This window comes from Astatotilapia calliptera, chromosome 1 (assembly GCF_964374335.1).
Source record: "Astatotilapia calliptera chromosome 1, fAstCal68.1, whole genome shotgun sequence".
Classification (NCBI taxonomy): Eukaryota; Metazoa; Chordata; class Actinopteri; order Cichliformes; family Cichlidae; genus Astatotilapia; species Astatotilapia calliptera.
In genome coordinates, this window is record NC_137422.1 from 19,538,741 (window position 1) to 19,556,278 (window position 17,538).

The window sequence follows — 17,538 nt, forward strand, 5'->3', positions numbered from 1 at the left end:
TTGCGTATTATGGGGGTGGGGAAGGAATTAGACTTTTGCCACCACTGCATGTGTGCAGTCAAAACATAACACATGATCCATTTTGAAAGCACACAGCTACCCCCCAGCCCCCAGCCCCCCATGTCTCAAATAGTAAATTTCAATGAACACCAACACAAAGCAGTGTCTGTGTTTTGAAGCTGAAGTTTTGTCATCAACTCAAAACAAAAGAACAGTAGCACACAGTAGCAAGATTTACAAAGCATTACAAAAAAACAAAAAACAACGAACGTTAGAGGACGGATGAGCACCGTGTAACAAGATACTGGAAATTGTTGTATAATCCAACTTTCATGAGAAACTTAGAGAAGTACTCTGTGCAATGAGAGATGACCCATGAAAATGCCACCATTAAGAGTGGCTCTCATTTCAGTAGCACAGCTATTATTTTCTACATTTATACTGGTTCCATCCACTGCAGATGTTACGTGGGGATAAAAAAAAAACAAAAAACAAAAGCCAGACATTACAGCCTTGCATGATCTCATTACAGTTAGTTTCTTTCAATATATGAAAAAGTGTGTCCATTTTTAATTAGTTTATTTTACTGAAATAAAACATGTAATTATTAACATGTTGTTGCTTTCTGTCTTTGTGTTTGTGCCGGGACTCTGCAGTTCTGCCCTCCAAAGTTGCAGAGCTATATGTGAATCACTCTGTTTTAAAAAAAAAAACAAGACAAAAAAAGCACCTTTATCTTGAAAGTTTTAATATGTGACGATCCTCGTCTGTCTGAGGCAGCAAGATGTTTTGTACTGTTAAATCTGTAGGGTAGAGGTGCTTTCTGGAGCTGAACTGAAAACAGATGGTCCAGCTAAGAGATGAATGTCCAGGAAGGTAGGACACCATCATAGCGCCAGTGTTGACACATTACTTCCCCAACTAATCACCACGGCGGCAGTTGGCCTTTTGTCACTGAGGACATGGTGCCACCTAGAGGGAGAACTTAACATTTTGTGTCTTTGCTTTTTGCTTTTTTTTTTTTTTTTTAAAAGAGACTTGGATGAGTAAATCTGTGTTAAAAGGCCCAAAACATACAAATAACGTGAGAAGTAAGTAAATATGAAGCAGCATTAAGAAATATTTTATTTAGTTCTTGCAATAGCAATCAAGTCTATATTTTTTTTAAAAGTTACAATTATTTTAAACACATATTTTTTTTAGAAAAAAGGTTTAATTACAGGCAAACATCCAATGAAACTCAAATACACAGATGATTAAGGAATGTGGATGTCTAAAATAAAAAAAGTTCAAACAAACATAAACACATTGTGAGCTTGAGAAACTGCACAAATCTAAACATGACTTTACACCAGACACATTATTGCAGAGTACCAAAAAAAACCTTTTCCTGAAAGAGTGTTTCACAATGAAGTATATATGGAAGTAATGATGTACATCCAAAAGATGGTGCGCTGACAAAAATATCTGCGCTGCAATTTCTTACAGCTCAAAATAAAGCTGCTGAAGCACAAATTGCAGCAGCAGGAAGCGGTGAAAGCGAGTGAATTGATAAAATTGTTGCCATTTATTTGCCTCCTAACGCACTGTGGCATACGCAGAGTTAAGTAAGCTTGTAATCACAGTCAGTTGCGTACTTCACACAGCTATAAGAACAGTCACATCTGTGTATAAGGAGAAAAGGTTGGATTGTATTTTAACTTGAGGTAAAATGGACGTCAGCTGTGTTGAATCACTGACCTTGAACACTTTGCTCTGATTAGGTGAGAGTTCCCGCTGCCACCTGAAGCCGGAGGCAGTTACTTCTTGCCACGATAATGGGCTCCGACCACCATGTAACTGTCAGGTGAGATGTTCAAGTTGGGTGGCTTTGGTTTGTCCTTACAGAGCCTGACCTCAGATTTACCTGCCAGCACTGCTCCTCCTTCTCCTCCTCTGCAGGGGTCATGTTTCTTCAGGTAACTCATAAAGGTCTCCCATCCTCCACCCACTCGTACCATCACGTGACGCTCATTCAGCATCTGCAAAGGTGACATGGGAGGGAATGCTGGGTAATAAACTTTCCATATAGTTTCTGGCTGATGCATTTCCAGGATGTTTTTGAACTCTCAAATATATGTTAAGCAGTGCTTCACACACACACACACACACACACACACACATAATCACATACACGTGAGTGTGTGTAGCACTGGCTATGAAAGGCAAATGATGTCTTGGAAAGCTTTGTCAAAATCTCATTAAGCCAAATGAAACAGCTCCTCGTGGAACCAGCTGAGCACGCACACACACACACCGTGACGCACAATGGCGCACCCGCACAGATCTGAAGCACAAGCCACCTAGCAGAACTATTTTAAATGATAATAATTGCAGCGTTACCAGTCTGTCTGTTAACAGTAGTTACAGTGAGGTCAGTCGTGTCTGAATCAACAAATCGTACACAGACAGCCGTCCTTACAGCTGAAAACCAACTGCTGCCATGGCAACTAATGCCACAATATAGAGCCTTGGAGAAAAAAAAGCAATGGAAGGAGAAATTGAGATGAGTTCAGCTCAGTCCCTCAACTCCCAGCAGACATTAACATTCCCAAGAGGCCCTGCAAAGCCATCCGTTGTTCTGTCAGCGCCAGCAACCCCCCCACCCACCCCCTGCCTTATCAGCAATAAAGCCTTCATTACAGGGCCATTAAGAATGCGATAATACAAGCACATCTCCTCGCTTTATGTATGGAAGTGTGTGTGTGTCACGTGTATGGGATGAAAAAGAAATCAATGGTACAAGCACAGACACACGCACACACGCAGGCGGGAGACACGGGCGGCTTTAGAGGAAACTCCAGACGTGGTGCGTCTCAGCTGTTATCCTGCAGATTAAACTGTTGAGGTTGACAGGGGTCAAGTCTGACATCCTGAATAAACCACTCTCCTGTCACACTTCCAGGAAATATCAGTGTGACTGGTTATCATTCTCAAAACATCAGTCACAATACAAATTTAAAAAAAAAACTGTCTAAACACAGTTGTTTTTTTCTTTGTCTTCATTTACTGTCACTGGCAAACCTCGTGTTTCAGTCCAGATTCTTAACAATGGACTGTCTAAGCTTAAACGTATTAAATAAAGTGAAAGATAAACTTAGATTTGTTATTTGATGTAGACTATAAATAGCTTCTGCAGTCTACTATTTTCTGGGTGTAATTTTTCAAACATGGACTAATGTTGTCAAATAAGAGACCAACTTAATCATCTAAGAAGAAAATACAAAAAATGAAACAAGTCAGCATCTTTCTGAAGGAGATGATCTACCAAAGCCCTCTTTGTTATTTCAGGCTCCTTTATTTCTGTCTCTGTAACCCCCGCCCTCCTCCCCCTCCCTGCTATGTCTGCAGCCCATAAACTAACGTCTGGATTCCCTTGTGTCCTCCATCGATTCCCTCTCTCCCCCTCTCCTCCTGAAAGATGCATTAGTGTACTCAGGGAAAAGGAGTCCTCTATACACATGCCAGTAGGAGGCAGGCTTTAGCCACAAGCGCTGATTTTGATGCTGTGAGCGCGCTCAGTTCTTAAATTTGACAGCAAACACACAAATTGATGAGCCATACCGGTTCTAATGCCATTAATCTGTTTCGCCTGTTGTACTCGGTTTCCCCTTTACTAGAGATCTCACATCAGCGAGACCTCCTTATTGAATACAGGGTGTATGTCTAGGTGCAGACAGTATAACAGAAACCCTATAAGACAGCACATTGATTAGACCATTGCAGATTCTGAATGGCACTAAAAGGTCAAATTGAGATATCTTGCTAAAAATAACTCCTCATTCGCCAGAAGATAAAGCTTAGTGACTTTAGTTATCCCCAAATCCACTACAGTAAAGATGTTCATCAGATTGGACACACGTTCATGATTTGGAGGACAGTTGTGGTGATGAAGATTTGCATAATCTTAAATTTACCTCTACAAAGCTAACGTCGCTCACATAAGCCTCAGCTACATTGTAATGTTTACTAAATCTGAGCTTACTAACAGGTAAAACGATGACAACAAAGGCAGTAGATTTGGTCCGAGTACAGGTTTCATAAATATTTCACACATTCCTTGTTCATCATTTCTTCACGTTCCACTGTCGGCTATAGAACAAAAGACCACATGGCTTCTGTTGAGTCAACGTCTTTCTCGAGAGCACTTGAGAAAGGAAGATGAAGAAGTGTTTCTATGAAAACGATTTTAATCAGCTATATGTGATCATGAAAAAAAAAAGAGTGCTTTTTAGGTTCATCACTATATTAGCATGATGTGTCTTAATATTGTGAGGTGCTATAAATCTCTTTTCCTTCCATCAGCACAGCCAGACGGGGTCTCTGCTACAAAGCTGAACGAGAGCCTAATTGGGCAGAGAGAAGAAAGAGAAGCCTTCCTCTTTTTTAACACCAAAGAATAGCAAAGCACTCCAGGGCCAGCGTGATTGAATAGAGTCCAAAGGGAATAGAGAGAGAAGGGGAGAGAGAGGCGGGGTAGAAAGTTTACACGTGAGGAGGGGCGGTCATGCTCAGCCGCTCATTAACAAGCTGTCTGATTAAACCCATCGCTAATGACTTTGTCTTTGTAATCAATAGTATCTGCTCTTTAAAAAGGTCTGTACACACTGAAGGGTACACTCCCCTAGGAGCGACACGGGGGTTATCACGGTATATGGAAATGGAGGTTTATGGTGTGTTTCCCCACTCACGTGTAGGCAGCTGTGGGTTTCAAGGTAATGGATGGCTTACTGATCACTCTATTCAAACAGCTCATGTTTGTCTGCTTTTCAGCAACCGGGAAAAAAGGAAGCAGTGCAATTTATCTACAAACTAATAATTAGGGATGAAGACGTGATGCAGGTTCAAGGACAGACGTTATAGCTGAAAGACTGCATAAAGAATGTGAGCACACAAGGCAGTTTTGATAGCATAGAAAAGCTTTAATCTTGCTTATGCATATGCATTTAGCCAGCCCATGATTTGGCTATCATGCATCTGTACTTCCTCAGGTTTCTAAGAAGTGGTGTTCCAACATATGTTATATCTGTTATGATATGACAGATATGATTCTCTAAATAGGAAGTAAGAAATATGCATTCTGACACTAATGTCATAATGTAGCTGTTGCAACAGAACTTATGCATCTAATAAATTTCATCTCCTGAACAAACACTGTGATCCAACCTGTGAGAAACCTTATCAAGATCTCACCTTTTAGATTCCCAGTGATTATTTTTATGTTAAAATGATATATCGTGTACTCAGAACATACAGCAAGCATCAAGGTCACATTTTCAGTTTTTATAGATGGAGGGATGTATGAAAGACACTGAAGTACATCTTTGTATTCAAAACCGTACCCACATACATGCACTCCCGAGTGGGCTGCCATTTAAAATGCGCACCAGGGTCATATCTTTGCAGAATCACCCTGAAAGAAACATGTTTATTTTTCTTCCAGGTTTGAACTCTTCACTGAAGGTCTATGTACTGAATACAATCATTGTGAGCCCATTCGTATCCTGACCACTGGTTGCCAAGCAACCCTGCCTCCCCATCCTTGAGCCTTCATAACACATGCATACAGATGGAGGATGTTTCAGGGAGGCTGAAAGACATCAGGGTCTCCATCCCAAGTGATGCAAATCAGTCCCTCTGACACATTGCACTTGTTGCTGACTCAACTCTTGATTAAACGTTCACACCTCATATGTGATTATGTGTTATCTGTGACAAATGCTCCCATTAGGTGTGGTTTATTATTTGTCTTTTGGTATCACAAAGCCTCCTGTCCTATTAGCAAACATACTTTAATATTTTATTTAAAAAAACAACAAGTTAAAAGCATTGTCATCAAACTAATGCAATGTAAACCGAACTTCTATTAAAAATATATATTTACATACTACTTATTTGTTTATTATGTTTTTATACCCTTACCAGCCACTTTATTAGGTCCAGCTATTCACCTGCTCACTAATACATATCAGCCAATCAAATGGCAGAAACTCAGTGTATTTAGGAATGTAGACTTGGTCAAGACAGCCTACTGAGTTCACACTGAGCAGCAGAATGAGATAGAAAGGTGATTTAAGTGATTTTGAAGGTGGTGTTGTTGTTGGTGCTAGACTGGGTGCTCTGGGTGTTTCAGGAACTGTTGATTTACTAGAATTTTCCCACACAATCTTTACAGAGAAGACAAAATATTCAGAGACCAGCAGTTCTCTGGGTGAAAGTCAGAGAAGTCTTGTTAATGTTAGAGGTCAGAGGAGAATGACCAGACTTTGACCTGAAAGGAATGCAGCAGTAACTCAAACAGCCACTTGTTACAACCAAGGTATGCAGAAGAACATCTCTGAACAAGCAACACAATGAACCTTGAAGCAGATGAGGTACAGAAGTGGAACTACATAGGGTACCACGGCACTGCTATGTGGTCAGCCAAGAACAGGAAATTGCGGCTATATTTTGCACAAGGTCACCAAAAACCACTGTCCTCAAATGGCCTCCATAGCCACTGGATCTCAATCCATTGAGATGTCGTGGAACAGGAGATTCATATCATGGATCTGATAAATCTGCAGCAACTGCATGAAGCTATCGCGTCAATTTGGACCACAATTTTTCAGGAATGTTTCCAGCACCTTGTTAAATCTATATCATGAATAATTAATATAACTGTGGAGGCTAAAGGGGGTCCAACTCAGTACTGGCAAAGTGTACATAACAAAGGGTCAGAGAGTGTATTTACTGCTTCTATTATGTTGGCTAAATTATCTAAAGAGTTGTATGGAGGATCTCAAAGTTACTGCAAAATACAAGTAATTTTTAGGAGAAAGGGATAACGGAAACATACTTACTCGTATATAAAGAACTTTGTCCCCAACACGGTAACAGCCCTTTGGTTGTTTCTCAACCAGGAAGGTGATGGGACAACTGCAGGGTGGATTTTCAATAATGTTTCTTACCTATTACAGATTCCACAGAGAAAACAAACTCAAAAAGAGTGTATTTTAAACAGTGTACCACTGAGATTAATTTCACTGGAAACAAAATACGCACAAAGTCATCCAAAATGCTGGTGCAGGAGCTCCTCCTGATGGTTGACCTGTTTGATGAGCGAGGAGTCAAGGCTGCAGGTGGGGAATTAGTGGGAGGTGTAGCTGTCGCACGGCGGGCGTTTATTGCGGTAAGGCAGACTTTGGTGGTGGATTCCAGGGTTTGGCCTGGTGAAGGCGCTGACAGCGGAGTTGAGGCAGATGTGTTAGTGGTGCAGGATGAAGGGAACAAAGGTGTTTGTGTCGAGACTGTGGTTGTATAAGGAGTACAGGATGAGAGGGGGGACTGAGGAGGGGATGAAAACATAGTTACTGGGTTTGTTGTGGCTGATGGAAGATCAGAGGCAAGCGAAGCAGCGAGGGGTTCAGATGGACTGGTTGCCCTTGGAGTGAGGGGAGCGGGTGCAGGGAGAGGGGGAGAAGGGGCAGGTGGTAGGGATGGCTGGGATGGTGAATACAATGAGAGAGGAGGAAAAATGAAAATAGGGGATGATGGAGATAAGCTCCCTGCCTCCTCCCTCTGCATCTCGCTCTCCAACTTAACCAACCCCGGTGGCTCCACGCCGTACCTGAAAGTGAAATTTAACAAAAAAATTTGCATTTGCACAAACAAATCAACACAGGAGAGAGAACATAGTGATTTTCACATCAAGGTGCTTAAACTCTTGGAGATACTTCAGCAGTTATCACTTAGTTTTTTTTTTTAAAGTGAGCACCTAATGCAGCTAGAAATGAAAACTTAAGAGGTGAAAAGTAATGAATGAGTTGCTATAGCAGTGAAAATCATCATGAAGGATAAACAGAAAATGAGATGACAAGAAAATTAAATATAGAAAAGAAAATTAAACAGGAAAACATGCAGCTATTGGCAGTAGAATGAAAACAATGATATAAAAAGAATACATTTCATTTAAGTGTAATGCAATCACAGTTTTATTTTTGGAGCTGCTCTGTGGATGGACAGTTGGTTATTCCTAGTTACCTGGCTGCAATCCGTCCCAGCTCCATCAGGCACAGGCACACCTCCCGAGGCTGCTTGTGGAGGACTTCAGGCAGCACATGCGTGACGTACAGACAAAGAGGATACAGGGGTACAAATAAAAAAAGGTCACTTATCTGAAAGGAAAGATCTTTCCAGAGATAAGCTTCTGTTTTTGTAAAAAAAAGAAAAAAGAAAAAAAAAAAAGCGGGGCCTGCAGCCTGAACATAGAGGATATGTTTCAGGAGGTATTCTGTCTCTATTGTGCATCTCTCTCTTTGAACCAGGAATTCCTCAGGGCCCTGGATGTGCTGCTGATGGCATGAAGGCATGAAGTCATCAACAAGTAAGCCACTTCAGTCCATTATGGTTTATGAAATAAAAATAACTCAGTTTGTGTCAGAAAACATTATTATTAATTTGTTATTTGTCAAGATGACAAACGTTTGAGTCCAAAGACATCACATTAGCCACAGCATTCACTTATGGCAAAAAAAAAAAAGTTATACAATCAGCAAACAGCTGCGTTTCTATTGACTCATCTGTTTTGACAAAAGAAAGAAGTTTATATCATCCCCCCTTTGTGTCACTGATGAAGTAAACTTAAGTCTGTCAAATTGTGGTAACTGTATTTTCCCACTTCCTTCAATTAATCAAGTGAAGTGGGTAACTTTGCCTGCAGGGGAGACTCATTGTTGCTGGTGGGGATTAGCCTGTACATTATCATTCCTACGCATCTGCCACCTTGCAGAGACATGCCCATCTAAGAAGTGCAAAATGTTCTTTCTTAGACTTACTTACTGCATTTAACTTGATTAAAACCGGTACTTCAATTGGACTTGACTGGGGTGAGATGTGAGATATGTATACTTCACTTTTTCTGAGTCACAAACATTGTATCACCGACTCACTGGACTGTTAATGTTTTATTTGAAACAATTGGTAGTAGTTTTGCAACTGTTACTATAGTATTGTGCAAATGTTTATAGTCACCTATCATGGGAAAACATACACGGCAACACAGTATATAAGGGCAAAAAAGGATTTGGACTTGTTTGAAAGTCAATATTTGGTATGACCACTTCAATACAGCCTGAACTCTCTCAAGCAAGCTTTTTTGTAATTTCTTTAGGTCGTCTTCATGAATAGTTCTCCTGGCTTCTTGAAGGAAATTCAAAGCTCTTCTTTGGATGATAGAAGCTTTTTGTTCAGTTCTCTGTCAAGCTGATCAAACGCTGCTTCAATAATGTTGACGTCTGGGCTCTGAGGAGGCCAGTCCATGGCTGACAGTGTTCCACTGTGTGCACCTGTATTGAGGTATGCTTTTACTGCACTGGCAGTGTGTTTTGGATCACTACCGAAAAATGAAGCCATTGCCAGTCAGACACCTTTTCAGTGCATAGTGGATGGATGATTTGACTTTTTTGTGGTTATAATTCTATCAATTTTGACAAGATCTCTGACATGGCTGGCTAAAATGAAGCCTCAAAGTATCACTGGGCCTCCATCATGTCTCAGTGTCGTAACTCTCTCTCAAATGCTAAATATTTCAAATTTGGATTTGTTATTCCGTAGGACCTGTTATACTTGATTTTCAGTCCCGTTCTTGTGTAATTTGGCATGCATCAGCCTTTTCCTTCTGTTTCCCTTTCTTAAGAATGACTTCAGTGAACAGTAGATGGAACTAAAGGTCCAGATGTATCTCTTAGGTCCTGTGTCAGATCAAGGTCAGGACATGACTTTCAGATACTGTTCATCTGCTGTACAGTTTTGTTTTTTTAGGCCTACCGCTTCTTCTTTTGTTCTCCAATTGTCCAGTTTCTTTAAGGACACACTGCGCACCATGCTGAGATACAACATGTTCATGTTAATCAGTAATGTGCTGTAAGTGCTGTGAGGCATGATTCACTTGAGCCTTGTATTGTTAAAAGAAACAAAGGTCTGAATTTCTCTGCTTCATTAGGTCTTAACTCACCCAAATCCTCAGACTCGAAAAGGTAAGCCTCATCAACACCAATCTTTCGACACCAGTAGAGGAAGTTGGCCGTGTTGTCCCTGGCGAAAAATGATCCAGAAGTTGCATCAGCTCGCCAGTGGATCACTCTTCTTGTGAAGACCTGTGATTGATTGTTTTCAACAAGCACATTCACAGAGAAGCAGTGGAAACATAAGCTCTCATTTCTAAGAAGCACACTGACTGGCTTTATCCCGGATCAGTGTTTCAGGGTACACAATGGATCCTGTCCAATGATCAACAATAGAAAAGCCTTCTTTAGTGAGTTTGAGCATAAACACACTGAGTGGAAGAGACAACTTCCTCTCCAATTGCATTATGCCAGCATTTGGTGTGCAAGGAGGGCATATCAGGGGTAAGATCTTTACAAAACACGACTGTAGTAAGGAGAGGCTTACTGAAAGAAAACATGAATAGACATAAAAGACATAGACAAGCACTGAATGAAATGCCAGACATTATCACTGCCAACGTCGGACCTGACCTAGTTTCTACCTGAACTCTGACTGTTCTTAAGTTAGATTTCATTTGTTTTGTTTTTATTTTGTTGTTATTAAAATGACTCACATTACGTGTTTTTACATTAGCCTTATCTTCTTTTCCGTTTGGTGTGCAAATAATTGTGCACATTACTTTGTGTTGTCACATCACCTTGCCATTGTTGTTGTGTATCATCTTGTCCTGCAGCAGCTGAGCCAGCTCACAGAGCAGAACGCCATTATCCAAACTCTCCATCAGATTATCTGCTGTGAGGTCCACTCCTGGGCAGAATTCACACATGACACACAGAAATGTCACAACTGTAACTCAGGATTGTTTGCTTTTTGCATTTTGCTTTACTCAAAAAAAGATCTTAGAAGTCGATCAAATATGTTCCTCTATTGGTTTTTCCAAGAGGATCTTATCCATTTGCTTTCATAAGAAGGATTCTTTAACAATCAGATGCACTCAGAATAATCCAATATGAAATCAGTAATTCTGGATTATACTGTAGCTGAGTGAAAGTGAACATGGGTGAACCAAAGTTTGAAATAATAATGACATGATTACATCAATTTTTTTCAGTCATTATGTTTGATTCCAAACATAATGACTCATATATTCACACATTGTAAATAGTGTTAATAATATATTTTAATACTTTGAATTCAGATTGAGTTTTCTCTAATCCACACATTTCTTTTAAGTTGGCAACACAAAGATCTAGTAACACCTTGCTATCATGATTGACTACAACCGTCAGTTTCTTGTTGTCAGCATAAAAGGATTTGTTTGACAGCACTTATTGGATTGACTCAGAGCAATTGGAAAGTCCAAGAAACTCAGCGAAGAGCTAAAAGGATTATGGATTTACACATAATAGGAAGGTCTCTTGGAGACATTTCTAAACTACTGCATTTCAATGCATTTAAGTAAAATTTATTCAGATGTGTCACCACTCTGCCAAAACTGTCACTTTCAGATGAAAGGAAATTGGTTTGGATGTTCAGGAACACCAAGGTTCAACCCTGCAATGAACTGGGAACTGCAGGAACACCAGAATTATTTTCCACAGTGAAGCAAGTTTTACACTGAAATGGACTAAGAGAGCAAAGACCAAGAAAGAAGCATCTGCTCAGAACTGAAGCTTGTCTGACATTTGGATAAGCCAAATACCTTCTGGAACACTGTACCAGCTGTCAAGGACTGTAGGATGACTTCCAAATTCTTCAACTTCACCTCAAATCAATAGACCTCAGTCTTATTGAAAATTTGTGTAATATCGACCAAATATCAAATATTGAACCAGAATTAAGCCAGAAGCTTGTTGATGGCTGATTGAGGCGCAACTTGCATTTAACATTTATTGGGCGTGTGACTGTGTGGATTAGAAAAAAAATCCAAACTAAATTCAAGATTTTGTAGCCATGTTTTGTTTTGAAAGTATAGTATTATAGCTAGACTGAGTCCCAGCAAAATCTAAAGGTTATCTATGGATCATCCAGTTGAGTACTGCAGTGCAATACTGCAATATTTTTTTGCAATGCTTTTTATTACAGTTAGTTAAGAATTCTGCTGCAAGAAACAGGGAAAACGAGCATATTACTCTAATCCTCAGCTACTTGTTTTGGCTTCCAATCAAATACAGAATAAAAAGTATTGGTTATTGTTTAGAAATTGTTTAATAGCGTTGGGCCTAAATATATAACTTAGGTGTTTAATGGATAAAAACCTAGTAGGCCTCTAAGGTCCGCAAGATCTGATCATCATTGGCGAAAAACAGTATTATTCAATACAGTTTATTACAAAATAAAAAGTTGTCTCACCCATCATGGTGTTGAGCCAGAAGGCCAGGTCTTCTTTCATGGGCAGAAGGCTGGAGTCATGGCGGTAGGGGAGCCACTGGTGGTACTCCTGGGGACAGGCCAGGCCTGGTCCAGAGTGTCTGTACCTTAGTGAGAGACAGCCATTCATCCCCAATCCAGTCAACTGCCTCGGGGTGATGGGACTGCCAAGAGTGGCTTTCGTTGCTCCAACTTCACTGTCCATGTTTCAGCACCAAATGATCTTTGATGAATCCCACTAGTCCAGAGAAACTGGATTTAAAAAGAAGACCATTTAAGACCGCACATGACTCCGGTCCTCCAATTTTTATTCATTTATTGCATCTCAATAGTAAGTAATTTCAAGCACACCTGCTCTTCATCAGTAATGTGCAGAGTAGTGTTGTCTCAAATTAGGGTATGACATTCACACAGCTGACCTCCTGACTTCCTCTGCTCCCTTTACGGATGAGTTCCATCTCACTCCTCTTCTGTCACACCAACCCTCTGCATGTCCTCCTTCACTACATCAATGAATCTTATTCTTTCTCTTTCCCTCCTGTCATATTCACCATCCTTTGTCCTATATGTACACTATCCCTCCTATAACTGTGGGCCTTAATTTTATATCTGTTACCCATGAAGAAAGTTAAAATAGATCAGACATATTCAAACTATGAATAGCAGTTAAAATAACTCATATACCTATATGCTAAATGTTGTAAAGGTGCATCTACATCTAATTAGATTATAATACATCTAAAGCCAAATACATAATTTAAAATATAATGGTTTTTCAAGGGTAATATTTGTAAGTCCTTTAAAGTGAATGTACAAAAACAACAAAACATGTTGAAACCTTCTCCCAAAGCTGCAGCACTGGTTTTCATGTGCAAACCCTGTTTTCACAACCAAACAATCCACACAATCATTAATCAAAGGGATTAAACTGACTGCAGGCAGCTTGTGTTTAATAAGATGTACAGCCACAGCCCCGAGCCAGTCTCCTGGTGCTGCTGCATGGCTCATTTGTCCTGTTCCCAGAGCAGTCACGATCGTAAAGCTCAGCACCATGCAAAGGCTTGCTCTCTCTAATCAGCTAGAATTAAGATGACAACATGTACAGTGGGTCAGTGGGTGTGCTGACTGATATATAGTAGAGATATGATTACTTCGAGCCAGTTGACTGACTTTAATGTGTTACTATAAAGTAACAAGGCAAGAAAACATTCTGGATGTTGGGGGTGTTTTTCTAAGCTACCGGTGAGATGTAAAATAAGATCTGAGCAGTCCAGCATAGGCAAAAAAATCAATTAATTTTAAGGCTTGTCAAATGGCAAAACACTTCACAGAGGGTGGAAATATTACAGTTGGAATAAGGATATGCTTCTTGTAGTTCTTTGACCCAATGCAGAACCTGATATATTGCCATTAATTAAAAGCAGAGACAAGTTTAATCTTTTTTACTACACATTCCTACAGCAACCTCAGCTGCACCAGGAAACAAGCCTCATTGATGCTTATGTGTGCGTTCTCTGAGCGTAGTCTACAAGTCACGACACAGCAGCAACAAAATTAAGCCAACGCCGAAATACCAAAAACTGCTGCTCATGTGGTGGCCATCTGAGGCTAACAGTAGGCCTGTATATTAAAGGTAGACAGTTTTACAGGATTAAAAGCCTGACAAAAAAATTGTTTTGCTCCCGGTGGCTCTTCATAACCAGTGTAGGGCGGGTGATTTTGACTGACTCAACCATCAAGACTTTACCTAGAGCTGTAGTTGATTGCTGTCTGCTAGTTTTCACTTCCACTAAAACCAGTCACACAGGAGCCAAATGAGAGATTGGTTCCCATTGTTACCTTACAAATATGCCTGCTGTGTGTTGCAGCCCATTCAAGAAGTTTGTACTCATGCTTATGATGACTGAAGCTAGGATTTTATTATTCAGCTATCTGCCAATATTAGACAAATATGTATTTCTGTGTGTTGCACCTAAATGGTTTGAGCTTGATGACAAAGATTGCTGGCATTTTAAGAATTTACCAAACCATCCGCTTGTTCACACATTTATGCTTCAGTACTATTGAAGCTTCAAAATGCAGAGTTCAAAACCAGTCAACTAGTAGGTAGGTAACGTCACATTGGCCATGTCAATCTATTATATACAGTATGTGATCCTGAGACCCTCATAAATGCTGTGGTAGCCATCCAACAAGGGAAATTGGTGTGTTGCTTAGACAACGTGTCAGATTTTTAATAATAAAAATAATAATAATATTTTACTCTTGTTTCACACCAGACAAAAACAAAATGATATTGGCGTCCTTTGAGCTGTGCTTCTAACATAACTGATAAAAATCCTGTTTCTGGGAAATCCCACTCCCAATATTTATTACCTTTAGTAGAATAGTGAAGTAAATGCACACCTGAAGATAGATGTTAGGGACCCAGATCAGCAGGATCGCAGCTGGCTTTTTGATACCACCTGTGTTTTATCTATCAAAGTACATGTAGCTCCTCGTTGCAGATAAGCACTACAAGTTCAGGTGTAGTTTGCTGTAAAGCTGACTTCTCTTGGCAGCAAACCTCTTTGTAGCATGTTCACAAAAGATGTCAGGCAAAGCTGCACTGAATTCTGGCCTTGGGTTGTGTGAGATGAATGTGGGAAACTTGTAAAAATACCACTCTGACTAGACACAGTGTAAAATATCATTTTTAAACATTTCATGCAGATGTGGGACGGAGGCAAGCTATATGTGGAGGGCACAGGCTGCCTAGTCTGATGCTGGATTACAGATTGACAGACGGGAGCCTCTGTCTCTAAGAAAACATCCAGGTGCAATATTCACACCTCTGCTACAGGAGAGCTCTGCTGGGAAGGGAAGGCAGAGGTCAACCACTGGCCCAGCTCTCAGACACTAGCAGCCTTTATATTCCTGCAGAGCTGCGTGTAAAGGCTGTAAGACACACACATCAATGCCGAATAAACAAACACACAGGTCCGTGCATGCAGCTCTGATTTACACCTTGTTTACTTTGCCCAAACTTTAATGCTTCCAAAGAGAGATGTGCTTCACTGTTATCTCACACCCTTTAATGTGTTTTCAAAATAAAAGCCTAAATCTTCACTTCTAAATGAGCTATTAGAGGAAAACTAGCAAAGTTACACACCTGACTACCTGAATTATTACGGACCTGAGCCAAAGCATTCATTTAAATGTGTCTAAGTAAGACAAGATGTTATTTATGAATGGGATTCTTGCAACCCTCGGCTCAGCTCTGCTATTAAATGAAATCAAAGCCTGGCAGCATCTGGTAAACAACTACATTCCTTTCCTACATGGCAGGCACAGCTTTGGTGTTTACTTTGGGGTTAAAACAAGTAGAAATCATTTCTTCAGTTTCCAACAAAATCTGATGCTTTCTGTGTGGCAACTATTTGAAATTACTATCAATAAAATATTGGACGGCAGTAGCGCTGCTGGCAGCATCTTACTCCATCAGTTTTGAGTCCGTCTCATTTGACTTGTTGGAAAGTAGAAGAGGTAATGTAAAACTACTGAATGAAGAAGAGGCTTCAGCTCTCACTCCACGACCTACCCTACGTTGCTTCTAGACTAAATAAACTCCATATCAACACAGGATGAGAAGGTCTATCGCCTGCTGCACCTCTTTATGCTCCTTCGATAAAACACGCTCTTGCTCCAGTAAAACCCTATCAAATCAAATTCTGGTACCAAGATATACATTTTTCAATCTTCCACTGGTTCAAACAATGAGCTCCTCAGAACAGTTTCTTCATTTAGTAACTTCTGTGAGTGCTTATGTGAAAATAAGTTTCCAAAGCTGACATTTAAAGACACGTTTTCTTCTGACAGAAAAAAGGTAAGTTATGGTTAGTTATGGTTAACTACATGTAGTGGTAGTTGTTGTAAAATACACAAGCAACTCTGAAATAGTAAATTTTGATCCATTTTCTATTTCTTGAAATAAATTGTTATGACCACAGCTATGATAATAATAATGATAATAATAATAATAATAATAATAATAATAATAATAATTCCACATAAATATAAAATATACTTACAAAACGCTCACAGTAACTGTAGGATTCTTCCACAGATGTCTCTTATTCACAGTCTTCTTCTTACGTGTTTTTCGTCTGGTACACACATCACTCACGACCAGATGTTCAGCGCCCTCAGGTCCACCACATGTGAGTACACTAAAGTATGTAAAGGGGGCCGTCACTTTTAAATGCCTGCAAGTTTGTGGTGTCAGCTTACAACCGCTGAAGACAGGTTAGACCGTGGGAGAAAAGAAGGAAATACATATCTGTTGTTCCCTCGTTTTTGTCGGGGATTTTTTCCCCCCTCCATATTTAAATAAATATATTTAAACAGGATATCTTAATTAAATTACATTTTTCTCCTTCTCCTGCTGTTAATAGAAAGTAAACTTGGTTCCCATAGCAACACATTTACAATTACAGTCGAATAGCTACTGAATATTAAAAATGTTTAAAACAAAGATCCTTTAAAAAAAATCTAGTTTGCATGACTGTTTGCAGTGTTTTAATATAACAAAAACTTTTTAAAAAATGACACTATGGGTAAGGAATCATGAAGTTGCCATCTACATTTAGATGGTTCTTTCAATGCCTCAGAGTTTGGAGTTTTGTTTTCTCTATTAGTTTTAATTATGTGTGCTTGCAGATATGGATGCTTAAAACAATCAGTGAAATTAAGGAATTTAAAAAAATGTCTTGAGTGGAGATTACAGACTGCTCTGTAGTTTGAGGACAGTCTTACGTTTGCTTATGACTGGTCTGATGCAAGTTAGCTAAATGGTTAGCTGTCCTAGTTTTAGGCACCCCTACAGTATAAAATATGGATGTATCTTCCAGGTATGTTAAATGTTGAGCCATGTGAGGAAGTGACTTGAATCTGTAGTGTTTTTAATGTCCCTGTGTTTGCAAAAAGGCTTCCATAAGTCCATGGATAAGTCTTCTCATCTCAGAAAATACTTTCCTGTTGACTTTATGGACTCAGTCACTCATTTTTGGTCATATTCACAACAAAAATGTGTAATTTTGTAAATTTTGGTCATGCTGTGTTTCAGAAAAGGATCATGTATGTTCATTGGCTAACTAATTAAAG

General features: G+C 39.7%; 1 protein-coding gene across 1 annotated transcript; it reads right to left on the minus strand.

The window, feature by feature from the left end:
- Positions 1-1,107: 1,107 nt before the first annotated feature.
- On the minus strand, positions 1,108-16,590 carry gas2b (growth arrest-specific 2b). The gene is made up of 8 exons (XM_026166588.2): positions 16,467-16,590; positions 12,379-12,648; positions 10,724-10,833; positions 10,034-10,175; positions 8,062-8,125; positions 7,084-7,648; positions 6,882-6,989; positions 1,108-2,021 (listed from the first exon to the last, which is right to left on the minus strand). The coding sequence occupies exons 2-8, from the start codon at positions 12,599-12,601 to the stop codon at positions 1,800-1,802; spliced, it is 1,434 nt and encodes a 477-aa protein (XP_026022373.2). The 5' UTR covers positions 12,602-12,648; positions 16,467-16,590; the 3' UTR covers positions 1,108-1,799.
- Positions 16,591-17,538: the final 948 nt, after the last annotated feature.

Bases quoted from the DNA above. Each gene is read 5' to 3' on its own strand.
- gas2b (XM_026166588.2), bottom strand. From the start codon at position 12,601: ATGGACAGTGAAGTTGGAGCAACGAAAGCCACTCTTGGCAGTCCCATC. The intron at 6,990-7,083 runs GTGCGTATTTTG...AATCTGTAATAG, and splicing joins CCAGCATTTTGGATGACTTT to GTAAGAAACATTATTGAAAA. The intron at 2,022-6,881 runs GTAAGTATGTTT...TCACCTTTGCAG, and splicing joins ACAAAGTTCTTTATATACGA to ATGCTGAATGAGCGTCACGT.